At 52.0% G+C, this 25105-nt stretch overlaps 6 protein-coding genes across 6 annotated transcripts; 4 read left to right on the forward strand and 2 right to left on the reverse strand.

Annotated features, from left to right (window-relative positions):
• Positions 1-4749: 4749 nt before the first annotated feature.
• Positions 4750-9828, forward strand: SMAC4_06145 (uncharacterized protein; the record flags this gene model as incomplete). Its single annotated transcript, XM_003344812.1, has 5 exons — positions 4750-4857; positions 5116-6832; positions 6883-7114; positions 7164-7229; positions 7488-9828. The coding sequence occupies 5 exons, from the start codon at positions 4750-4752 to the stop codon at positions 9826-9828; spliced, it is 4464 nt and encodes a 1487-aa protein (XP_003344860.1).
• Positions 9829-9870: 42 nt separating this feature from the next.
• On the reverse strand, positions 9871-11531 carry SMAC4_14106 (mitochondrial 54S ribosomal protein bL33m). The gene is made up of 3 exons (XM_024655804.2): positions 11332-11531; positions 11039-11155; positions 9871-10583 (listed from the first exon to the last, which is right to left on the reverse strand). The coding sequence occupies exons 1-3, from the start codon at positions 11342-11344 to the stop codon at positions 10537-10539; spliced, it is 177 nt and encodes a 58-aa protein (XP_024511633.1). The 5' UTR covers positions 11345-11531; the 3' UTR covers positions 9871-10536.
• A 4312-nt stretch (positions 11532-15843) lies between these two features.
• On the forward strand, positions 15844-18316 carry SMAC4_06144 (uncharacterized protein). Its single transcript, XM_024655803.2, has 3 exons — positions 15844-15952; positions 16020-16547; positions 16624-18316. The coding sequence occupies exons 2-3, from the start codon at positions 16142-16144 to the stop codon at positions 17676-17678; spliced, it is 1461 nt and encodes a 486-aa protein (XP_024511632.2). The 5' UTR covers positions 15844-15952; positions 16020-16141; the 3' UTR covers positions 17679-18316.
• Positions 18317-18463: 147 nt separating this feature from the next.
• SMAC4_06143 (uncharacterized protein) lies at positions 18464-20535 on the reverse strand. Its single transcript, XM_003344810.2, has 3 exons — positions 19774-20535; positions 18882-19696; positions 18464-18810 (listed from the first exon to the last, which is right to left on the reverse strand). The coding sequence occupies exons 1-3, from the start codon at positions 20236-20238 to the stop codon at positions 18612-18614; spliced, it is 1479 nt and encodes a 492-aa protein (XP_003344858.1). The 5' UTR covers positions 20239-20535; the 3' UTR covers positions 18464-18611.
• A 227-nt stretch (positions 20536-20762) lies between these two features.
• Positions 20763-22760, forward strand: SMAC4_06142 (uncharacterized protein; the record flags this gene model as incomplete). Its single annotated transcript, XM_003344809.2, has 1 exon — positions 20763-22760. Exon 1 carries the CDS (start codon positions 21027-21029, stop codon positions 22758-22760), a length of 1734 nt encoding a protein of 577 aa, XP_003344857.1. The 5' UTR covers positions 20763-21026.
• Positions 22761-23671: 911 nt separating this feature from the next.
• On the forward strand, positions 23672-24394 carry SMAC4_06141 (uncharacterized protein; the record flags this gene model as incomplete). Its single annotated transcript, XM_003344808.1, has 1 exon — positions 23672-24394. One exon carries the CDS (start codon positions 23672-23674, stop codon positions 24392-24394), a length of 723 nt encoding a protein of 240 aa, XP_003344856.1.
• Positions 24395-25105: the final 711 nt, after the last annotated feature.

The raw sequence follows: 25105 nt of genomic DNA on the forward strand, positions 1-25105 counted from the left end.
TTTTACATGGTACCTGACCAGGCTCTACTTTATTCATGCTTCACATCTGCCGTTCTGCCATTTCAACTGCCCAGGCCTGGAGGATGACCAGTCCTCATGAAAGCTCTGGCTGAAGATGTTGCCCTTTGCGGCTTCGGATTACTCAAGATGCTTCTACAGACGGGTACGCACGCATGCCAGGAACTGTTGAAGCTATTATTCGCAAGCCCGGTGAGTTCGGCCCGTGTTTACGGTGATAAGGGTCCGGCTCATTGGATTTCCTAATGGTTTGACCAACACTTTTACTGATGTCTTGGGGGTCTGCCGCGGAGTTTTTACTACATGTATCCGTGTCGTCATCGATTGCAAACTATCAACACATTGCGCATATGCAAAGGGCTGACACCAAAGTTGTCGGTGAGCATGATCATTACCATAAAAATGCATCACGCATAATCAGTCTGTTACGAGGACACCCGGGTCTCGCTACCGCACACGGGCAATATATTAAATATTCGGCGCCTGCTAGGTTGGACTTCGGTATGCCCCATCGTTTGCCATCATGCCGTGGGAGTAGCCGAACGTGTCTTTCCCCTTGATCCAAGCTAGTATAGGACACTGAAACAGCCCTAGGGTCCCCGCGGCAAGCTCACAGCTGGGAAATAACAGCTGAAGAATGTCTTGAGGATGGCCTCTCGCGTCTTCATCGTGGGCTTCTTTCACGGTTGGTCGGACGTTGGTGATGGAGCTCGCCAGACAAGCCAGCCAAGCCCGTTTCCCGTTTGCATGAAATGGGCATTTCGGATGGTTGCACTGAAAATGGCGCTCCTGTGGGCGGAACTGCCACTCACAAGCCGTGAATTCTGGACAGGGGCAACTGGGGGCGCTGTTGTGGTACCTGAGATTGGCGAGAAAGATTGAAACTTGTCCTCTTGAGGAAGGTTTCGAGAAGGCGTCCAGAAGCCCCCATGATTTCCGCTCGTTTTGGATGATGCACCTCGCCTCTCGGCAATCCATGGCTCTTGGTTGCAAGTTGCGTTCATCGTGTCAATGCAAGCCATTGTACTGTAGGGACCGGCCAGAAACCATCGGCCATCCCCATCACATATTAGTGCCAAGACATGGTGGGCACGGCATCAAGATGAGAAGAGATAAAACGGTGAAAGAAAGTGATCAAAAAGAGATGACATACGATCCAGGAACAAATCCAAGATGGTGGCCTATGATCGACACAACGATGGCTTTTGAAATGAGCCCCAAATAGCATCATGGTTTCTGACAAGCTGGGTCTCGCTGCCATGGCGCACGCCAGGGTCCATGGAAACGTGGAGGGCGGCAGTTCGGAACCAGACAGGCCAGACAGCCAGGGCAGGGCGAAATTGCCAGGGCTGGCCGACACACGGGGCACAGAACGTTTCGAAAGCTTCCAATGTTCGATGATCGTTCTATGAGGTGGACCCCTGGTTCATGCCACGCGAGATGGATGCCCACCCTTTTCTGTCAACTGTCTGGGCGAATCTCCAGCGTGTGCCCGTCCTCGCCCTCCAACCAATCTCCTGTTTAACGTCAGCTGAAGAAATACCAATGCTACTAAGAATCCACGTTGGGTAGCCGTCAGTAATTTGAATCTCAAACTATCGATCGAGATAACCAATGGACATCGTAGTTTCACACCGCCGCGTAACATTGACACGAGAGGAGTGGAACAAGTTGAAAAGATCATGATGACCGACCACAAGCCTTTCGTACTTCCCGCGAACCACAGGTATCAAAATCAGCTGGAAGACGAACGAAGCCAAATTCGCGTAGAATATGGTTCATGTCGTCAAAGCTTCCTACCTGGTAGTCAAAGACGGTTCAACGGACGGTGTCAGTGGGATGGGCATGGAAAATGTTCTGGCAAGCGGCAGTACGCTGTTTTGGTTGGAGTTGATGTTGGCACAGAAACTCGTCCTCAATCTCAGATGACCTGACCTTCTCTGTGAAACTGGACGTCAGATGTTGATCTGCCGCACGGGAAAATCACCGCAAAAATCCTTTTCTTTCGTATCAGTCGCTCTGGGTGTCTCCCGTGAAGGATCGCCAAGTTCTTTTCCTTGTTCTAACTCCTAAGGGGCTCAGACCAGCTGTTCCCGCCAAAGTCGAAGTATCCGTGCCCCACATTCCGAGAGGGGCCCGGCGGAATCTGGCCAATCATAGAGTTGCATGTCGGCTGCCCTCTGCAAGACGGGAGCTTTTGACGACGACAGTGAACTTGCTCATTGACAACATAAACCATCGGTCTAAGGGATACGGCGTTCTCCTTTTGCTCAAGATTTCGGCGGTGTATAAGCCATCTTCTGACTACGACGGCATCTCGACATGGTCTTCCGCTGAGAGATTGATTCAATCGCACGGAATCCTCTCTATTAACCTTGGCATCCCGTCCAGTTCGAACCCACTTATTGCAGACACCTACCACAACCACCGGATGGCTCCATCATCTCCATCCTAATGTCACCACTCACAATACCGCCAGAGACTTGTAGCCTACGTCATAACTTTCGGTCAAACAATAATTTATACCGACAAAATGGCTACTCAAACCCCTTTTCCATGTGGCTTTTTTCCGCTCTCAAACCGATCGACATGCCAAGAACCGTTTTGTGGTCCACAATTCTTGAATCCCGACCGATCGCGCCGAAAGGGTCAAAAAGCAAAGTTGTCCCAAATTGTCGGTATCGCCGAAACTGGGAGAAAAGAGAAGTCTGTTTCCCGCATTTCACTTTCTGATATGGCTAAAAATAGAGAGCACCCAAAGAAAGATGATGAGATTTCCAAATGTCCGTCTGGTTGGCATTCCCCAACGTTTGACTTCATGCCGCCGACACGGACACTTCGTTTCACGACTGCCGAGATTCCGCGGATCTGGACAAGCCCCGGCCCGGTCCCACCTGTCATCACTTTGTTGACCTGACCGACCACGTTCACCGAACCACGCTTCCCACCCCCCGGACACCGACAACAGGGTCCCGGACTGGCCCGGCGACATGTGTCGGGTGGGACCGAGAAAGAATGACAGGATGAAATGGTCCGTGACATCCGTGACCGACCACGTTCGTTTGAGATGCGGAACTGTTGTCTGTCTGCATTTGCATTCGGGATTGACCTATGGCAGTTACCGTACGTCATTTCTCGGGCTCCTAAAAAGGGGAACCACGATACCACACCGCAATCCCGCCCGACATCCATTGCATGGATTCTTTTGATACCAACTTATGTGAGGTGCGGTGCCATGTGGCATTTGAATCAAACCAATTCTCCGAAATGACACGGATTGCTTCCATTTTCGTCTCTGGCCGTACTTCAGCGTGCGAGGGGTCAAAACGAGCAGCTTCAAATAGGGGATGCACATTTGGATCGACGTATCCCACTTGTTTCATTCTCACCGCGAAACCATGGGGTTTAGGCAGGCTTCCATCGAGATTTAAGTGATAAGGTCGTTAACCACACATGCCGTGCGCTATTCACATAGGATTAGGAAGTGACGTCATCTAGTCTTGAAACAGTGGTAGCTCTTGCTAGAATCGCTACAGCTCATTCCACAGAAAAGGAAGGCTTGGACGGGTTGAGAGTTATCGTGATGGCAGGTCCTTCCTTCTTTGTCTGTCTGACACAGATATTCAGGGCACCTCTACCACGCTGTGGTCGGGTATGAAAGAGGTATCACAGCAGTGGTACATAGGCTGGGTGTTATGTACGCGACCTCTTCGCAACGGTCAGTACCTAGGACAGTGGTCGAGCGGTGTGGTGTACCAGTTCCAATGATATGAGTGCATTGCAGGTAGCGAGGTCATCCAACTGAATTGTGTTCCCTTTTTCTTACGGAGGTTGACAGACCCAAGGTGAGGTGTCCTTGTGTCAAACTCCATGGGATCCTTCCGCGAGAGAAAAGGTTCGTGATCGCGAATTAGGCAAGTGCTATACGTGTAAAGAAAGATTGTTGAGAAGGAGAAGGCTGAGTACATCATTGATCTATGTCCAAGATCTCAACTTGTATCACGCAAATTATGGGACGCCGGATCCGAGTCTAGTTCTCCCTTCCAGATTGATATCAAGACTCCTCCTGGAGGTTGGAACACAGAAACATGGGCCTGACCATCGCGGAAAGATAACACCCCCTCTGCGACTTCTGGATGGATGCGATTTTGGCTGGCAGGTCATGATCCTTCCATCACATCCAAATAATAGACAGTGGAGATCTCGAGGTTGACCTTCCGTGTCGGGTCTTGTTACCAGGATTCCATGATTAGGAAGGCGCTTTCGTTAACTGGTGGCTGATACCTGCCACCTGCCTACAGGTAATTCAGTCAGTGTCGACTTAATCTTCGCTTGTAGAAGAAGGCACGATGTTGGCCGAAAGACCAACCAGTTGCTGGTTGAGCCGGAAGGAGCACCTGATGCAGAATCTTCCCGCTTCCACTTTATCTGTGACTGATGATGGCTCGGAACAAGCGTTGGGAGAAGGAATCAGAACACTTCCTCCCGACGTCGATCATCTTTCATTCACCAGTCATTTCTGCGCTCAGAATTGCTTTCCAGGGAATTTGTGCTTGCTCAGAGGTTTTGAAGGAAGCCCTCCAATCTTCGTTTCCTTGCAGAATTTGTCGTTCGTTACACTTGACCTCGTCTCGGCCACTATCCCAGCTGTTGGGGTCAATTCCGTCCAGCATTCTCCCCGGCGTCCCAATGATCGATCACCAATGCTCGAGTTGCCTCTAGGTGCCCAACATGGCTCGACCACCTCACACGAGACCCTTCAACTTCGAAAACTCGGAGGATAAAACACCAACAGGGCCTACAAGCTATCAACATGCGCAACCCAGCAGCGGTGGCATGGTACCATACTCGGGGATAGCGAGTGACAACTCAGACCATAACGATGCATACCAGAACAAATCACAAACGTCACAAGATATCATCCAAGAGACACCCAGAAGCTTGCCACTTGCTCCCGAGGACATGGGGCTGCTTGAAAGACCAAGGATGAAAAAGACCTTCGAGCTAGAGCAACAAGAGTTCGAGTTCGGTCCTCCGCTCCAGATTAATCCCGGACAGTTCACAAAGCAGTTGAGGAATCCTGGCCTGCTCTACCAGAGTACTCAATTGCCAGTTTTGACTTCCCAGCCTCCTGGAAAAGACAACACAACTCGACATATCCCGTTTCCTCGACAAGAACCACTGCCAGGACAGCAGATAGAGGAGAGGATCAGCAATGATGCTGTCTCTGCACACAACCGGCCTCATGGATACGAATTGCAAGACACTGAAGAACCGAAGAAACGGACGGTTGACACTCACCCTCGGCCAAAGAAACGCCCCTATGCAGATGTGTCTCCACCGTCCGCCCACAGAGCTTTACAGGTTCCAGTGCCCGTTCCACCGCCATCTATCAGTACACAGCGTTCGAAGACCAGTCAACATTTTAACCCAGCCTCGGGACTGGATGATTCCCACTTGCATATTGATCCTCGAGCCTCCACAGCTAATGTGTTAAGACAGCCACAGCAGCAGGCATCTCCTTCCGTAGCCGTTAACGGAGAACACATTGGTGGTGATGGCAACCAGTTTCTAATATCTCACGAGAAAGGGGTTGCCATTGATGGGGAGTATCAGTCCGAAGGGAGGGGTGGCCAGTCAAAAAATCAGTCTTCACCCACAAGTACGACTATGTCGCACAAAGGCGGACAGTCACACACTGACAGGCCTCACCACCAAGGTATTCACACGGACGACTATACTCTTCCCGGCAACACTGAGACCGAGGATATCGTCAACATGGAGTCTACCAGTAGAGCGGCACATACGAGATCTTTCGATCGCCCTGACACTCGGCAGCCAAAGAGCACCAGTCCATTCTCCTCCGAGTCTATTCATCATGGATACCCGTCGCACAGTAGCCGCCTAGATTCCCGCAAATCTCATGAACTTCACAAAACGAACACTGCTGGCTCAGGTAAACCGCCCAGCAGAGGAGCCGAAAAGGTCCATTCTTCTTCTTCAAGGACTCAACGTGTCTCTCCAATCCGTCGACGTGCAGCTACACCGGCCGCCCGGTTACAAAGACACCACACCACGGGGGAGCCTAGAGCTGTGCACAAACAGAGTCCTCGGCCACCGTTGGAAGGCTCAAATGTGTCCAGGAGAAGGGCGGCTGTCTCTACAACTGCAAGATCGGAGATAATCGATATCACCAGTACACCCGGCAGCGAGATAATCAGATTGAGCCCGACCACCAACAACAAGAGTATCGAGATTAGTCAGGAATTCACCAAGGACCTGGCTGGTGTTCTTAACCGATTCACTACTCAGCACAACTCCACCCGGCAAGAGCTGAAGGAAAAATACCACAATTACATCAAGCAGCTCAAGAAGAAAATCAAGGACCGCGAACATGAGGCCAAGGGATATCTTGCTCAGATTGAGGAGCAAGCCAGCGACATTCGAGAGCTTGATCACTCCAATGGGAAAATGGCCAACAAGATCGACGAGCTCGAACATTCCAAAGGAGAAATGACCAGGAAGATCACCGAGATGGAGGCAGTGCTTGAAGCCACCATAGAGCGAGGGTCAAAGGCGGAAGACAAGTATCGCAAAGTCAAAGACCACCTCAATGCAGCAATCGAGGAACAACAAAAGCTATATCTCATGTCCAAATCGCAGTGGGAGAAGACCATCAAGGAGGTCCGGGAGACCGAACGCAGACATGGTGCTGCGTTGGAAGAGACATTACAAAAGGCAGAGGTGATAAGACACCAGATGCTTGAAAAGGTTCGCCAGACAGTCGGTCAGTGTAGACAGGACACCGCGGAATGTAAGTAAGATCTGTATTGCTCGAGCGACAAATTCTGACAGACTCCCTAGTGTACGGCCAAATCGACAACCTCACACGCCAGATAGAACAAAAAGATGCCGAACTGAACCACAAAAAGGAAGCTGTAAGAATGCTATCACAGCAGCTTGAAACTCTCAAGATTACCAACGGGGGCTTCGAAGCACTGGAGTCTCAGCAAAAGGACATTCTAGGCAAGATGGAGGAACAAAACGCGCAGGCAATCCAGACACAAGCAAGGAACGAGGATGCATTTGGAACCAGGTGAGTATGTTACATGGGCCGTGGGATGTGCTTGAGCTGATTTCTATAGATTGGACCAGATTGCCGAACAAGTTGGGTCTGTTTCCAAAGCAGTGTCAGAGCAACCTCAAGCGCTGTCAGCTCTACAGAGCCAGCAACAAGAGATATTGGAGCTGTAAGTAGATTCGACGGCCATTTATTGCTTGTGTACTGACTTTGGTAGCATCACGTCAAAGCTTGAGGCTGTCATGGTGTCCTCCGGCACCACCGAGAAAACGACAACCCAAATTTCGACGGACATCAAGGACCATATGGAGAAGATCTTGAGACAGTTAGGCCACGAGAAGGACAGTTTGAGTCAACAGTTGAACGAAAATCTTACGGAAAATGGCAGACTTGCCGGCTGCGTTGCCGAAAAGGAAGAGACACTCAAGACTTGTCAGGTGGAGCTGAAAGATTTGCAGAAACGGTTTGAGAACCAGCAAGTCCAGTTCAGTCAACTTCAGGCGCATGCCGTGGAGCTGGAAGTATCCCACGAGGACAACCAACCGCTCAACCAACAACTCCAACTCGCCCAAGCAGAAATCGAGCGGCTGGAGGCAGAAGTTCGCTCTCGAACAGCAGCTATTTCACAACTTGAGAAAACAATCCAATCAAAAGAAGAGGCTTACGTCTCCGAGGTCAAGCAGTTCGGGTCTCAAGTCCAGCAACTCAACCAGCTGATCCTGGACAAAGAGGCGGCCATCGAGTCGGCAAGCAGCAAATCGGTTGATCTCGTCCGGCGGGAGCTTCTTGCAGAAAAGGAAAGGGAGACTGCTGAACTCAACAAGAAGATATCCCAGTTACGCAGCGAACGGGACACCTTGCACCAAGCGGCGACGCAGCTTCGACAAGAGAGGGCCAGAAGAGAAGAAGCCGAAAGCCAACAGGCTCGCATGATCGAGTCTCTGAAGGCCAACCTGGCTATAGCCGAGAACAAATCCTCATCCCTTGCTGAAGAATTGAAGACAAGATCGGATGATCTCGCTGAATCTCGCCATCAGAGATCTACTCGGATCAGTGCTTTAGGGGCAGACCTCGCTGTTTGGCAAAAGAAGGCAGCCGAGCTTGAAGCGAACTACACTGGGCTGCAAGAGACTGAGAGACAGCATACTAGTGCGATTGAGTCTTTGAAAGTTACTCTTGCTTCTGCGGAGAGCAAATGCTCATCACTTTCTGAGGAGTTAAAAGCGAAGTCACTCGAACTCGAAAAGTCAAATCAACGGAGGTCTTCTCGCATCACCGACCTGGAGAAAGAGCTTGCCAGTTGGCAGGAAAAAGCGGCCCAGCTTCAAGCAACATATTCCAAGGTGCAAAAGATCGACGAAGAACGAAAGGGAAAATTGCGGGAGTGCTTGACCGCCATAGAGCAACTGGCAGTGAAGGAAGGGATTGTTGATCCAGATGCTGACACTGTGAAGTTGTTCGATGACCGCATAACCTTGGATGAGGTATGGCCAAAGATCTCCAACGTCGTCGAACAATTGATGAAGGTGGCATCAACGAAATACCAGACAATTCTCGACAAGCAACGCCAACAACTCGAAGCGTACGAAGAAATCACCAGCCAGGCAGGATTGTCAACAAATGAAGACTCTCAGGCATCACTTGTCAATGCATGCGATAATCTGTCAACAAATGAAGACTCTCAAGCATCGCTAATCAATGCATGCAATAATCTCGGAATGAACCCACCGCAAGAAACCCAAGGGGGCAACCCAGACGGCATCGCCGACATGGGATCAACTCCGCCCGACATGGAGGAGACATCACCTCCGTTTCTGCAACATCGTGTGGTCATGGGTCTTCAGGATCAAGGGCGGCGTGTTGCTGTTCGGCGACCAACATCGACGGAGGGTATACGCAAGGTTCCTTTGCCTCCGCCGCCTTCCGTTGCTCAGGAGAAGTCGAGGAGGAGGGAAGCTGTACCTCCCAAATCAATCATGAAGAGAGTGACCCGGAGTGTATCTCGGGAACAATTGATCGAGAACTCTTCGGGGAGTGGTGCATTTGGGAGGATCGGGCCCCTTGACACCTTCACAGCAACTCCTCCTGACAGTACGGGTGTTTCGTTGGAGCAAAATCACATGTCTCATGAGGTTACCTCCAGCCACTTTTCAAGTGTCTCCACTTCAGGAAGACCCAACAAGCGGAAACGGTCTGATGACATCGTGGACTCTCCCGTAATTGCTCGGCGAGGCAGATACTCGAAAGGGGCGGGCGGAAAGAGTACGACCAAAACTGTAGCTTCTACCCCAACTTCAGCATCGGGTCCTAATACCTCAGACGAAGGCGGGCCTCGCGGGATAGGACTGCCACAACGGATTTATCGAAGTCGTCACGCCGTGGATAGGTTGAGCGAGGGTTTCGACTCCTCTGTAAATGGATCGACGTCCATTAACTCCAAGCCTTCATCTAGCCTCCCGGCTGAGGTTGTGAACGGTGCCAACAGGTTCTTACCACCCAGATCAGCACCGACTCGGACTTACGGCAGCCGGAAGTCCGTTGGTCCTGCGGAAGGCAACGGCTCGGCCAGTCAAACAAACCACGAGTCCCAGACACGGTCTCAATCCCAGCTACTTTCGCGATACTCGGGCGCCAATGATGAGACTCAGGACTCCATGACCCTTTCACAAATTGTAAGCAAAGAAGGCGGAGATGACTTGCTACTTCCTCCGCCTGACAACAAATCCTGATATATCTGTACTGTGTATGTGTGGTGTATGTGTGGTGTATTTGTCGGAGATATTTTTGAGGGACAGATCTTGTGGCATTGAGGGTGAGATATGAGAGATGTAAAGACAGAAAACCCAGATATGATGACAAGAGTGTGGAAGGTTCGAAACAGATTGTCTGGTCGGGTAAAAGAATCATTAGAATGGAAAGCCACTTGGCTGAAAACCGGGGTCATGCCCAACATGAACGGACGGCCGGGGGATTGTGCTGATTTTTGATTCCTTCTCTAAGCAAGCTGGTCCATCGCTGGAGCTCCAGAAGTAACATGCCCTCCATGGGACCAGTTCGTAGCTCATAGGGTGATGTTATACAGTGGTGGATCGGTAGTACATAATATTACACGACCGTAGACTGGAAGAACGAGGAGGATCCCATGTTATTCTTGCTCCTCTCTTGTCCCTATTTCCAGTCCAGTTTCGGTCCAGCCCCCTCCCCAGCATTGGCCAATGTCTGCTGGTGATCTGTTCGAAACACGTTCCCGTCGATATCGTAATATGGGTGTCATCTAGTAACCGGTGGAGGGAGGGGGTGCTGTAGCCATTTATGCCTTGCTTTGCCGCCTCCCCTTCGTTCGATCCGATTTTCGGTTTCCGTACCGTATCGCAGGCTCCGCGCTTTCGCTCTCGTTCGTTCGTTCGACGGTCGTTAGGCGGCAGGGGGCGTAGCGATTACCTGCCCTTGCGTTTCTGCTCGAGGAAGAGAACCTTACGGCGAACTATAAAGGGGGAAAAGGATGTGTTAGTAGCTGCTTCTTTCCCTTCAAGTTTGTCGTGCCCCAACGTATTTCTTCTGTTTCCTTTCTCCATTCCCGCGCGCGGTCGCCTAGTCGTTTTCTTCGGTTCAGTCGGTCGATCGGTCGGTCGGTCGGTGTAATGTCGTTGCTAGACTCCCGAAAGGTAACTTCTGGTTGTTCCGATCCCAACCTGGCTATCCACCAAATCCAAAGCCTCAACTGTCTCAAGAAGCGTATCCCGGATGTTTTTCGTGCCGTGTCACGCAAGCCGAAGAGCCCATCGCCCAGAATTATCCTTCCTGCCGCAAGAGAACCAACCCAATTTCTCATATAATGTCCGCATTGTGCCATGTCGTGTCGTGTCGTGTTGCTCCGGGCCGATCATGTTCGAGTTCACAAGTGAAGAGGTAGCAGGGACGAGGAGAGTATGCGCATACCAATCGGGTCGTATTTCAGCATGCTCATGGGCAGCGAGGTACGGGGCCGGGTGAAGGTGTAGAAGTAACCCGTCATGGCCATGGAGATCAGGCGCACATTGATGATGCGGGACTTGACTGTTTAATTGTTTTACATCTTGTCAGTCTCAGTCTCAGTCGGCAGTCATTGCCTTTTCTGCCTTTTCTGCCTTTTGTCCGTTGCAACCAGTTCGCTTTGAAGAAAGGCAAAAAAACAAAGTAATTGCACAACAAGAGGTAGGAGAACATGTGGGACAAGGAAGTGTGTTAATTACCCTTCTTCGCCATCTTGAACGAGTTTTGTTGCGCTGTTGTTGTGATGCAACGGCGGCGGGCGAGTGGACTGTAATGAACGGCGGGGGGAGGCTCGACTCCGGACGGAGATGGAGGTTCGCGAACTACGGCGGGCGGAGGGCGACGGGCGGATTCGCGGATTCACGGAGCACGCGACGTCGGGTCGTCCGCTCTCACTTCTTTGCGATTAGCGATTGGGGATTTTTGCCGGCCGGGTCGGGTGCGTAAGTGGGTCCGTTGTGGGATGAGTGGGGCTTGGCAAGCTTGAAGCGCTTCTAATATTGTAATTGGCTGTGATTCGCGCTGCTCAGCTTCCTCCTCTGCATCTTGTTGGTCCACCTCTGTGAAAGCCTCAGCGATTTGTGTGAGCAAGTCTTCGGCTGTATCAAGCATTTCCTCTTCTGGGGGGTTGACAAAGTTGTGGATATCCATCACCTTTTTAATTCTCCCAGCTCTGACAAGCTCATCTGCAAGGCGTTGCATGTGAATGGCTTCATCCCAGTCACGAGGGCGACGTTCAGGACCATACACAGGTCCTAAAAGCTGTGACTTCTTCCAACAATTGTCCATCGTCTCAACTGTGAGCTTATTCCTCCAAACATCAATAATCCAGTGTACCGCATTCAAGACCGTAGTCTCTTTGACAGCATCTCTTCCATCCAGTGTAAGATTCACCATATGCTGTAGCCAGATTTTCCGGTACTACAACTTCAGACTGTTGATAATGCCCTGATCCATTGGCTGGTAGATGGAGGTGGTGTTAGCTGGTAGGAATTTGACGGTCGTGTTACGAAGGTATTAGTCACCGTGTTGTTCTTTAAGTTGTTTTACCGCCAAGACGTGAGCTGAGAAACCATCGACTAACAACAACACTCGACGACCTGCCATCTGACGATCAAACCAGTACAAATATTCGATAAAGATAGTGGCGGTCATATGGGCGGTCTTATTATTACGCCAAACAACGGAAAGGTTCCTAATATAGATAGCATCGTTGCCAAAAGCATGTGAGCACTTTGGTCTTGCCTAGAATCCACAAATCCAACTTGTGTGTGCCGTTGGCATTCGAACAAAAGAATATGGTGATATGGCCATTCTGCTTCTTTCTTCCCTTTTGGGCGTAGGTAGCGAGTGTGGTGTCGGAGATAGCTAGCTAATATAACGCTGTCTCGTCGGCGTTATAGGTGTTGTCTATATTGAATAAGGAAATCAAAGTTTTGACTTGCTGGATTTGTTCTAGGGAACTCTTGATATCAGCTGACCCGAACTCGCTAGACTGTCGAAATTTCTTGATGTGATGACGCCGCTTGAACCTAGCCAGCTAGCCGACTGAAAAGTTTAGTGCCTTAAGGAGGCGGAAGTTAGGCATTCTTTCCCATAACGATTTGGCAGCAGTCTGGATCATCACTCCAGTAACGGGCAACTTATTACCCTCCATACGCATAACTCATTTAAAGAAAGCTTTCTCTAAGATGGGGTAGTCAGTAGTATGGACTTTGGTAACTCCAACAGCCCCGCGTACGAAGGTCTTGTTGTCGTGTTACGAACTTAAGCGAGTTACACAGGCCAACCAAGCCACTGGGATACAACAGCCACAGAACGGTGCAACCATAGGAGCCAGTAGGGCGCAGAACCAAAAGGGCTCACACCCCATGAGGGCTCACACGGCGAGCCAGCTCACAAGGTGAGCCAACACCATCAGTGAGCCACCACCATCAGTGAGCCACCACCATCAGTGAGCCACCACCATCAGTGAGCCACCACCATCAGATAGACTTATGGGCTCAGAAGAGCATCAGGAAACAGATATCTCGCAGAGGGCGAGCAGGTATAAAGGGACGACTGGAGAACTCAGATTGTCAGATAGTTCGACAGTAGTCAACAGATCACAGTTACCACAATTGTTCATTGAGACCAGTATCACGCACATACTTGTTGTGAACCTTTTGGCTTCACCGAACCGCACTGATAGTTCTTACCTTCAGCTATCTCATTTAGGCAGATCAGACTGCCGTTCGTCACATGTCGACATAGGCAAATTTGAGTTTAAGAGAATCGCACACAGTAGACTAGCTCACTTTGCGACCAAATTCACGTGTGGCCTAATCAGCTACGTTGCGTTGGTTGAGGAGGGGGTTCGCTTTCGCATACGAATGAATCTTCTAACGTTGAAGCTCGTTAATTGCATAACGACGCTGCCTCTTGGTAGAGAGCATGGTGTTGAGAAGGATGGTTTGAAGATTGTCACGGCGCTGGCGGACCACTATATCACTAGGCTATGTTTCAAAAGGATACAAGTAACTGAAGCTCGCAATTCGGTTGCTCAAGTGGCCTTATATAGTTGTGATGGTAGTCGAGAAACACAACTGCAAAGCTGCCATCACAAGGGTGATGAATGTTATAATGAATGGTTAGCATTGAGTTAACTCTTTTAATCAGAAAGGAAAATACTGCGCAAAATTTAGTAGAGTGCTGAGCTCCCTAGAGCTCTCAACTTTACAGTGGAGGTAGGAAGTGGTAAAATATTGAACTGATTTAACAGGTTTTGCCAACTCCTAATACTTCTTTACAGGGCTGTCAAAACCTATCAGACAGGCTAACTTAGCTACTAAAGCTATCAAATAGGTATATTAGATAGAACAATCTGTATGTTACGTAAGCAAGAAATTAATCGATAATCAGATAAGTCAAAAAAATTATTATCATCATACATTAAACTCAGATCTGCTAAAATTTGATCGCTAAACCCAGAATATTGTTATCCCTATAATCGTTAATTGGAGATCTGACTGTACTTCACGACTAGCCAGCACAGCAGCTTACTGTACCTTGCTTTCACAGATCAGCTCAACGATAACGCCGCGTCGCGCTGATAGCGGTAGAGATAAGGCGTGTTTGATTGACTCCCCGTTCTCAGACAAGGAAGTCTCGATTCCGCGACCCCAGCCTGAAATGGATCACGGAGGCAGAACCGGACCGGAGCGAAGGATTCTTTTACACAGAACCTATGAGTTCTAGACCACACCCCCCTCCGTCCTCCTGTTTCGGAGCTCGTTAGTTTCAGTTGAGGTCAGTGCAATTGAAAAAAGGTGAGTTGTCCTGTGTGTCAATTTTTCATATCATTCTTGCGGCTGTTGTGTCTGTCGAATGCAATCTGAAAACCACCGTCTCAATTGACACAAACCAGACTCAGCCCTAAACCACATCCCAGCTTTCTCGGTACTTTCGGATATCGGAGCTAAACTGTACTCAGCACACCTTCAACGGCAAGCACTTTCTTCCACTCTCACTTTTGACATCACCGGGAATCCCGTCTCCTCCACACCTGGCAGTATCGAGACCCTCATCGTCGTCCACTAACACACCCAATAGAAGATCGGCAAATCGCACATATGGCTGCCGGACTGTCAAGCGCCCTAAGGACCGCCCGTCACCGGGTGCCCAGCGCGGCCGTGAGGAATTATGCCCGTTCAACCCCTGTCCAACAGCCGGCGTGGGGTCCGGCGACATGCGGAGGTAAGGATTAACCACATCGTCCGACTCGGAATGCGCTTTGCGTCGTTTTTCACCTTCCCGCCGCTTCCCCTCCTCGCCCCGATCTTCCCCAACTTTCTTGGCCTTCTTTCCCCGCGTTTTTGTAACTCAAAGTCTCACGACTCTCTCTCACCACCTCACGGTTGTTTTGACGGTCTTGGCACCTGCGTGGCAGCTGTCTCTTCGCCTTCAGGTCACTTTCCCATCCCCATGTTTCGATGTTGCGTCGAGTTCATGATTCAAGTTGCATCCTGAGACCCCATCTCCAAAATGTCACCTCCACATTTCTGCCTCCCCTTTCTCTCCACTATGGCAATCACCATCCCCGATTTCGGCCAAGCTCAAGAGTCAACCTCACTCATTTCCGCACGAACACACACACAACGCATGGAAGAGTTGCAGCCAAAAACCTCAGCTCCCAAGAGCCTCGTGGCATGCAGTGCATGCATTGGTCCCTTTTTTGCTTCATGTCGATGCCTGCGTTGGGAGCACTGCAGTCTATCAATGTTGCGGTTGCCTCCCGCCGCATGACAGGATACGTACCTGGAGCTACTACCCCGCGCGGTAAAACCGCCTCAGGGCGAACGACCTGGAGCAATTTGTACCAGCCGTCTCCAATTCCCAAAAGAGTTGGTGTATTGGACTTGGGCAACCTCAAAACCCGTGGGACCGGGATATTGCGTGGGAGTTATCGGACGACACGACAGGCGAGACATGCGCTGATTCTTCCTTCAACCGCCCGTCTCTTATACACACACACACGCAAGCAAGAGCTACACAGGCCAACCATTTATGACTGGTTTCGCTCGTGTGGTTGGTCCCTTGTTTTACCCCTCCTGAGCTTCCCATGTTCTTCCGAGTTGAGCCGGCCTTCTTTCCTTGAAGTAGGTTCACCAAAGCGGATGAATCGTCTTATAAACCCAAACACAGTCTCTTTGAAATCGTCATCTCATCTCGCTGGTCCACGTACATGCACAATTGTTTGCTCTCACAACCCCCTTCTATTTCTTGACCGATATCAAACAAGCAATTTTTGCACATTTTCGGGATAACGAGAGACGAGCTACTGTACATACCTCTTGAACGTAGAGTGTGGGTTCCGAACTAAAGTTTCTAACGTGTGCCCACTCTCTAGCTTCCGGCCTTGACTCTTCCTCGGGACGCGTTGCCCCGCTGTCCAAGTCTAATAATACCCCGCCGGTTATTCACTCTTTCCCTCAGCAAACTCGCTTCCAGTCCTTCACCCAGATTCGCAAAATGTCGTCCTCCAATACCCGCCGTCTCACCATTGACAACATCAACCCGCACGTCAGAGCGGCCCAGTACGCTGTGCGCGGTGAGCTTGCCGTCAAATCCGAGGAGTTCCGTGCCAGTCTGCTCCGCGGAACCTCCAACCTCCCCTTCGACCAGGTCATCTCGGCCAACATCGGCAACCCCCAGCAGCTCGACCAGAAGCCCATCACCTTCTTCCGTCAGGTCCTCAGTATCCTCGAGAACCCTTTGCTTCTCGAGAAGGAGGATGTCCTCATCAACCACCTCGGCTACAAGACTGATGTCATTGAGCGCGCCAAGTGGTTCCTCAAGCATGTCGGCTCCGTAGGAGCTTACAGCGCCAGCAACGGCGCCCCAGCTATCCGCCAGCATATTGCCGACTTCCTCGAGAGTAAGCAACCCTACCCAACCCTGCTCATGAGATATGTGTATGTGTGTTGTTGCTAACATCCGTTCCCTCTCTATAGAGCGCGATGGCTTCCCTGCCAACTGGCAAGACATTTACCTCTCTGCGGGTGCTTCTTCGGGAGTTAACACTCTCCTGCACATCATCTGCGCCGACGAGAAGAGCGGCATCCTTGTGCCCATCCCCCAGTACCCTCTCTACACTGCCTCGCTCTCCATTCTGAACGCCACCTGCGTGCCCTACCTCCTCGACGAGTCCAAGAACTGGGGCACCGACATCAACACCATCAAGGACTCGTACCAGAAGGCCAAGGAGGCCGGCGTCGACACCCGCGCCATCGTCATCATCAACCCCGGCAACCCCACCGGTGCCTCCCTCCCCGAGGAGGATATCCGCGCCGTTCTCGAGTTCGCGCGCCAGGAGCGTCTCGTCGTCCTCGCCGACGAGGTCTACCAGACCAACGTCTTCATCGGCGAGTTCATCTCGTTCAAGCGCGTGCTCCGCCAACTGCAGAAGGAGAACCCCGACGGCAAGTACGACTGCGTCGAGCTTGCCTCTCTCCACTCCGTCTCCAAGGGCATGGTGGGCGAGTGCGGCCACCGCGGCGGGTACTTTGAGCTGGTCAACTTCGACCCCGAGGTCCAGGCCGAGATCTACAAGTTCGTCAGCATCATGCTCTGCGCGCCCGTCATCGGCCAATGCCTGGTCGAGCTGATGGTCAACCCGCCCAAGGCCGGCGAGCCTTCGTACGAGCTCTACCAGAAGGAGTACCGCGGCATCTACGAGGGCATGAAGGAGCGCGCCACCGCCCTCCACAAGGCCTTCGAGCAGATGGAGGGCGTCGAGTGCGGTGCCCCCCAGGGCGCCATGTACCTCTTCCCTACCATCAACCTGCCTCCCAAGGCCGCCGAGGCCGCCGCCAAGGAGGGCCGCACCCCCGACGAGTTCTACTGCATGAAGCTCCTCGAGGCTACCGGCGTCTGCCTTGTCCCCGGCTCTGGGTTCGGCCAGAAGGAGGGCAGCTTGCACTTCCGCACTACCTTCCTTGCTCCTGGAACCCAGTGGGTTGGCAACATTGTCAAGTTCCACAAGGAGTTCATGGATCAGTATCGTTAAGAGGCTTTTTGCACACTGACAAGGAGTGCTTGTGCTTAAACTGCAAAACGTTACATCATGAAATGCCTTTCGCTTCGTCCCGTCGGGGTGATGATGGATGGTGGTGGTGGTCTGACTATGGCGGTCCCCGCAACTGAAAGGAGAAGATCCGTTCGTTCATCAGGCGGTTCCTGCAGCAGCCCCTCATAAGGGGGTATCCAAGCGGTCGTGGGGAAAACATGGTTTAACCCTGGAGATAACACTCATACCCACTTCCCCCTGGAACATCACCACCAACACCCTGCTCTTTGTCCGCAGGATTCAAGGTTTATTTATCTACCCCTCGGCAGCACTCAGGACAGGCCACCAAGGTTTAGGAGAAAAGAAGAAGAAATAGAAGAAGAGGAGGAGGAGGAGGAAAATGGAGTCAAAAAGCGAGCGAGTTCTTGTTTAAAGACGGAAAGAAGGAAGGAAACAAAAACTCTTGGGTTCAGCTTTTTTGGGTCGGGTACAGGAATGGATGTTTGATACCTCAGCGTTTTTACTTTTGCTGCTACTAACTAGCACTTTGGCATTGTACGTATTGTATGTAACCTTGGGGTATGGTTAGGTTAGGGTATGGGGATTTAAATGCAAAGGGAAAAAAAAAGTTAACACGACGAACGAAAGCATTGACACGCGATGAAAATCTCGCGTATGATGATACCTACGTATTGATGACGCAGTGTCTTTCTAAAAGACCTAGCTGAGGACAGGGTAAGAATGCTTAAGTTAGACATGATGAATGGGCAAGGACCAAGGACTTTGCGCAAATGGTTTCTCTTGCTTTCTAGTCTTCTATTCTGATTTAATTTCTCTCCTCCGTATCGCTAACGATAGCACAACAGCTCGCTCATACATCATTAACCTTTCTTTCCTCCCTCCCTGACTTTATTTCTTCCTTCTGCTCATTACTTACGCCCTTTCACTTCCCCTCAACCGAACGGCCTGTCCGTACTTCTGCAGCTTGGTGATCAACTGGTCACCCTGGCGGACTACGTCCTGGTACTGCTTGTTCTTGTCGTCGGGCCTGTTGGTCTCAATGACGCCCTTGCCGTTGACGCGGTCGATGGTGCAGGGGATGCGGCCGGCGGCGATGAACTTTGCTAGATCCCTGTTTTTTGGGGGGCAAATAGTTAGCACGTAGACAACTTAATAGGGGGAGGACGAAAGGGGGAAACCAACCGATCCAAGAAATCCACCGTAACACCAAAGTCATTGGCCATGCTATCCAGTCCCACAACGCGATAGCTCTGCAACAGCTGCTGGTACGCGCGCAGGCGCATCTCGCGGATGAACCAGTTCTTGTGCTCGTGCAGGTAGCGGTCCTGGGTGAGGAACTGCTCCTCCACCAGGGCCAGCGCCTGGAAGAAAAGCTTGTACCGGCCGTTGTACAAGCTGCTGACCAGCTGCGCGAGCGGGTCAAAGTCGACCGCCATCTCCGCCTCGGGCTGCTCCGTGCTGCTACCGAGAGTGGTTAGATTGACCACGGCCGTACGGGCCGCCACGGGCGCGCTGTCGGCATCCTGCATTGAGGCGTCGGCGCCCGGACCGGCCGAGATTGCGCCGGTCAGCGCGAGCAGCTTGTCCTCGCCGTCGCCGAGGATCGCCTTGATCTCGGGGGCGTCCACGACCTTGGACTTGAAGTCGACGCGCTTGAGCGAGACGGAACCGGCGAGAACGGCGTAGACCACCAGGTTGCTGTAGGTGCAGAGCTCGTACGAGGTGAAGGTGGACAAGCTGTCGAGGAGCAGGGGGGCGGCGCCGCTGTAGTTGCGCACGGTGAGCAGGTGCAGACCCTCGTAGGCCTTGAGGCGGTTGCGACGGTCCCAGTCGCCGCCGGACTCGACGAGCGACTTGGCGCGCTCGACCGTCTTCTGGACTAGCTGCTTGTCGCCGAAGAAGAGGCCGAGGCGGATTGTGGCGAGGACGAGATCGATCTTGGTGCCTAGGATGCCCGTCTTCTCGAGCAGATCTTGGTGCGCAGCGATGGCTTTTTCCTGAACAAGGGAGAGAGTTGGTTAGCATATATCGCCTGGACTGTAGGGATAGATCAAATGAGCTTGTGGTGACCAACCTTATCACCAACTCGGGCCCAGAACTCGGCCCTCTTCCCCTTGGCAGCCTGAATCTCTGTGTCTCCCGCCTTCTCAACAGCCTCGTCCTCCTCTTTTTGGAACTCCTGGAGCTCCTTCTCGTTCTCGGCCTGCAGCTGCTGGTACAGGTTCTCATCCCACGGTAGGCTTAAGCTTGTGGTGGGGTTGTGGGTTGCGATCATGCCGGCGGCGATGCTGCTCTTCCTACCCAGCTTTCCAGCAGCGGCCGTGTTGGAGCTGCCTTCCCCAACAGAGTTAAGGACACCCTCGGTAGGGTGCGCGAGGTATCGGTAGAAGGGAGCCATCTTGTGCTCGGTAATAGCATCTTGAAGGTTCTTGACGGCCGTTTGTTGGGCAGGGCGGGTGGCGTAGGGGTTTGTGAGGGTGAAGACATGCTGAGCGAGGGGCAGCAGAGGCCATTTCGCGTATTGAGGATCGGAGCCCATTTTGTAGTTGTGATGGGTTTGCTTGGGGAAGATGGAAGAGGAAGATGTTGATGGAAGACGGTTGCTGTCAGTGCCCGTCGTCTAGTAGAAGCACCCCGCTGAAGTTCGGCAAGCAGCTATGGAGGTGGATGCCGGACTGATATGAAAGTATCGCGATATTGAAAGTTCTTCGAAATTAGGTCGCGGTTTGAGGTTTGGCCTGGCGCTGTGATTCTGCCAAAGATGCCGGGTCGAGGTGAGGCTGGATGGTGGTGTTGTTTGTGGTTTGTTGCTCCTTGAATGGTTCGGAAGGTTGACAGTAGCTGACCTCACTGGAGAGGCCGAAGGTGACCAAGGCCCCCAGAGCTCGCGCGTCAGCACTGGAAAGTGGATCCCGAGCTTGGAGGGCCAGGCCTGTGAGTGGAGCCGCTGGGAACAGTGCCCGGGCAGGCACTTTATCGGCTCCCGTTCGTCAAACAACGACCCCTGCCTGTTTCCTCAAAACACTCGCATCCCAACTTCCTCTCCAATTGCTTTCTTCCTCGACAACAACAACAACAACAACAACAATAACAACTCTTAACTTCGACAACCTGTTTTCGAGTGCCATTAATCACCAGCGGAACTTGGAGTGAATATCCCCAGTTTCGGCGTTGCAATTAATCGAGGTCAATCCGCAGAATCACGACTCACAACACTCACCGTCGCATCAGCTACCTTGCTGTTACACGAACCCTGGACACCCTGCCGTATTCTTCTTGCCGATCAAGTCTCCTTGCGAGACTATACCAATAATCTCCAAAAACAAAATGTCCGGTTACGATGGCTACAGCAGCTACAGGTCGACTCGCAAGAGGCAACGCTCAGAGTCCCCCTACGACGATGACCGCAGAGACAACCGCAGAGACGACCGCAATTACGACCGCAGAGACGACCGCAGAGACGACCGCGATGACCGTAACGACCGCAAAGATGATCGTCGATATAAGTCTACAAGGCATGACGATGATGAGGACGAGAACGATGTCCTCCCGCAACCATTTGACGCCCGTAAATTAGCTCCGGCGAAGAGAACCCATACCCCCACTACCAGCGGCGAGCCCAGAAAGCAGAAGCGGCCCGGCCAACGCGCCCGCATCACGGATGCCGAGCGCGAACAGATTCGTCAACGCCAGATGGAGCGCGAGCGCCAGGCTCAGCGGGAGGCAGAAGCGGTCGCCGAAGCCGAGCGCCGCAACACTGTTAATGATGTCGTGCGCGCCCATTACAATGCTGTGCCAGAGCGTGGCCGCGACTGGCGCAAGACAGACAGTCGTATCAAAGGTCTACGCTCTTTCAACAACTGGGTGAAGAGCTGTATCATCCAGAAGTTTTCCCCTGACGAGGACCATTCGCCCGGCGCCCGTGAGCGGGGAATCAGTTCGAACAATCAGCTACTAGTGCTAGACATTGGATGCGGCAAGGGCGGTGATTTGGGCAAGTGGCAGCAGGCGCCACAGCCCGTGGAGCTTTACGTTGGGCTGGACCCAGCAGATGTTTCCATTGACCAGGCGCGTGATCGGTACCGCAGTATGGCAGCTCGTGGCGGTCACGGCGGCAGAGGCGGACGGGGTGGCTATAATAGGAGACAGCCGCCGCTCTTTGAGGCTCGGTTCCATGTTAAGGACTGCTACGGCGAGTCGATTGAGGACATTGACATTATCCGACAGGTCGGATTTGCGTCATCCCAAATTGGTGGCCCCAGCCATCGGGGCTTCGACGTGGTCAGCATGATGTTCTGCATGCACTACGCCTTCGAGACGGAGGCCAAGGCGCGCCAGATGCTGAAGAACGTGGCCGGCGCGCTGAAGAAGGGTGGTCGGTTCATAGGATGTATCCCCAACTCGGACGTCATCAGCGCAAGGGTAGAGGAGTTCAACAAGCGATTGGCCGAGCAGCAGAAGGCTAAGGAGGACCAGGCCCAACCCAGCGTTGAAACTGATGGTAGCACGCCCAAGGAACAAAATGGTGACTCTACCGAGAAGTCCTCGTCAGACCAAGCAGAGAGGAAGCCTACCCCACAGGATGGCGAGGGCTCGGAAGAGGCACCTAGGCCTGAAGAAGAAGAAAAGGAAGAAGGGGAGCTGGAGGAAGGCGAACTTGAACCTACATCTGAAGCTAAACCGCCCTCCGACCCAACCATCGCAGAATGGGGTAACGACATCTACCGTGTGCGGTTCAACGGCCCTACGCCCGCCGACGGCATCTTCCGCCCTCCGTTTGGATGGAAGTACAACTTCTTCCTTCATGAGGCCGTCGAGGAGGTTCCTGAATATGTGGTTCCTTGGGAGGCTTTCCGTGCGCTGGCGGAGGATTACAATTTGGAGTTGCAGTACCACAAGACTTTCCAGGACGTGTGGGAGACGGAGAAGGACGACCGAGAACTAGGTGCCCTGAGTGAGAGAATGGGAGTTAGGGATAGGATGAGCGGGAAGTTGTTGGTAAGCCCAGAGGAGATGGAGGCGGCGAGCTTCTACGTTGCTTTCTGCTTTTACAAAGTTTGAGGTTGTCTTCGAGATGGTTGTGGGAAGGCGAATTTGGACGCTTTCTGTGGGGCATGAGTATTTTCCCCAAAGCTTAATCACATTTATTGCGCCGATATTAGTTGGCGGTCTTGTCACAACATGTGTTTCGTATGATCTATGTTACCACTTTGGTAAGTCTCAGCAAGATGGCATTTACCGGAGGAAGGCGAAATGTGACCTGGCTTCTTTTGATATTTCAGTTAGACAAGACGTTATGTGCAATAGAGGGCGGGCTGGTTCCAAAATGCATGATAGACGAGACGATTACCGAGGTATTTGGTCAACTTGCTGCGCGCGGTTATATAATCGTACAAAATGGTCAATCAAACCGCATTCAATATTCTTTACAAAAGCGTCGTCCTGTGCGCTGATTAACCTTAACTCCCCCCACCCGACCAAAGCGGGCCTTCGCTTATCACTTAACGCCGACCGACATCGCTACGGTGCCGCTACCCCGGGATATTTACGGAGTTGCACGGCATCTGCCCCACTACCCCACCAAGTGTCAGCGCCCGGCGACGATGACAGTCTGGCGGATTCCATTAATCCCCACATACATTGTTGACATGCCTCGGACTTGCAGACACTTGAGACCTTCTTTACCTTCACTGATCAAGAGAGAGCTTGTGGCTCGGGAACTGCGCCGCATTCACACACCAACACAACTTTGTCATCATCAGCCGGACGGAGGTTTCAGACAACAACGATCCGAAAATCCACCGACCATCCGCCAGCTATCTTGGGATATATCGAGTCATCTTACCACCACCACCACCACCACCACTCAACTCACCCGTCACACAACTCAGTCCCTGTATCTCATTACACAACCTCTCTTCCGCCGTAACCATTCAACCACCACCATCACCGCCAAAACAACCGCATCAAAAATGACGTCTCTTCCAAACCCAGACAACCGTCCCCTTCTAATCGGTCCGCCCGCCGGGCCCGAGGCCCCCTTCCCCTTCCGCATGGAGGGAGAAGTCATCTCCGGCTTCGGGCGCGGCTCGAAAGAGCTCGGCATCCCGACCGCCAACCTGCCCGTCGACGACGAAAACACCTGGATCAAGAACATCGACTCGGGCATCTACTTTGGGTGGGCCTCGCTCAAGCTGCCCGCTTCGCATCCCAACTCGGTTTTGTACCAGAAACCTTCCACTTCTGAGCCGGTTATGGAGTCCATTCCCACCCCAGAAGAACAGCAAGAACAACAACAGCAGCAGCAGCAGCAACAAGAACGAGGAGGAGGAGGGGAATCCGCACAGGAAGAAAAGCTCATCGACCAACAAACAGGCCAGTGGCAGATCTACCCCATGGTCATGTCTATAGGATATAACCCCTTCTACAAGAACACGGTGCGCTCGGCGGAGGTGCATGTGCTTGAGAATTTCGGGGCGGACTTTTACGGGGTGGAGATGAGGCTGCTGGTTACCGGGTTTATTCGCAACGAAAAGGATTATAGCGGGCTGGAGGCGTTGATTGCTGATATTGAGTTTGACTGTGAGGTTGCTAGGCACAGTTTGGCGAGGAAGGGGTGGAGGGTTAGGGAGTTGGGGGTTGTGCAAGAAGGGGAAGAAAAGGGAGAGTTGGATGGGAGTTGGTTGGTCCGGTGAAGGCGGACTGATGAGATGAGTTGGTAACGAATCAGGGGTGGGGGGGAGAGTAAGTTGCGAAATATTAGAATCTGTGGTGGACGGGAGAGTAATGATCGGACAATAAAGGCTTTAGACTTAGAGATGGAAAGCTGGGTTGGAGAATGGGGAGGCAAGAATTTCAACTACATGAGAAGAGGAGAAGGTAGTTTGACACAGAACAAAACTAGAGGGCGAGACAATGGAGATGTTCTCCAAATCTTCTTCCTCAATTTCCTGGTTGAGGTGAGTTTCTTTTGGGATGAAAGACACGGATCGAAGAGGGAACGGCAGTGACGACCATGGGTATCACGTGCGTGCCGCACTGGTAATTGTTAAGGTAGGCGTTGGTTTGTTCCTTCCGTATCCCGAGTCGAGCAGCTGTTGAAGGAGCGATCATACTGAGAGGAAGAACCGGAAGGTATTTTTCGCGGCGCTGGCCAGTTGAAAAATGCTTTCTTTGTTGTTTATCATCTTTTTTCTTGTCTAAGGAATAGAATCTGTGTGGACCTCAAAACTGGCTGTATTCTTCCACCTGTTCCTGACCTCTCCTCCTTTCATCTTATCTGCTTCATTCGACGTGCGACACATGCCGCCATGCTCGCAGTTCAATCTCATCATCAGGCAGCGATGCGCCAGGTGCACCAGTGCCCAACACTGAGCACAAAGTGCAATCTTTCAGTTGTCCATCAC

The sequence above is a fragment of the Sordaria macrospora genome, chromosome 7, assembly GCF_033870435.1.
Source record: "Sordaria macrospora chromosome 7, complete sequence".
In the NCBI taxonomy this organism is placed as follows: domain Eukaryota; kingdom Fungi; phylum Ascomycota; class Sordariomycetes; order Sordariales; family Sordariaceae; genus Sordaria; species Sordaria macrospora.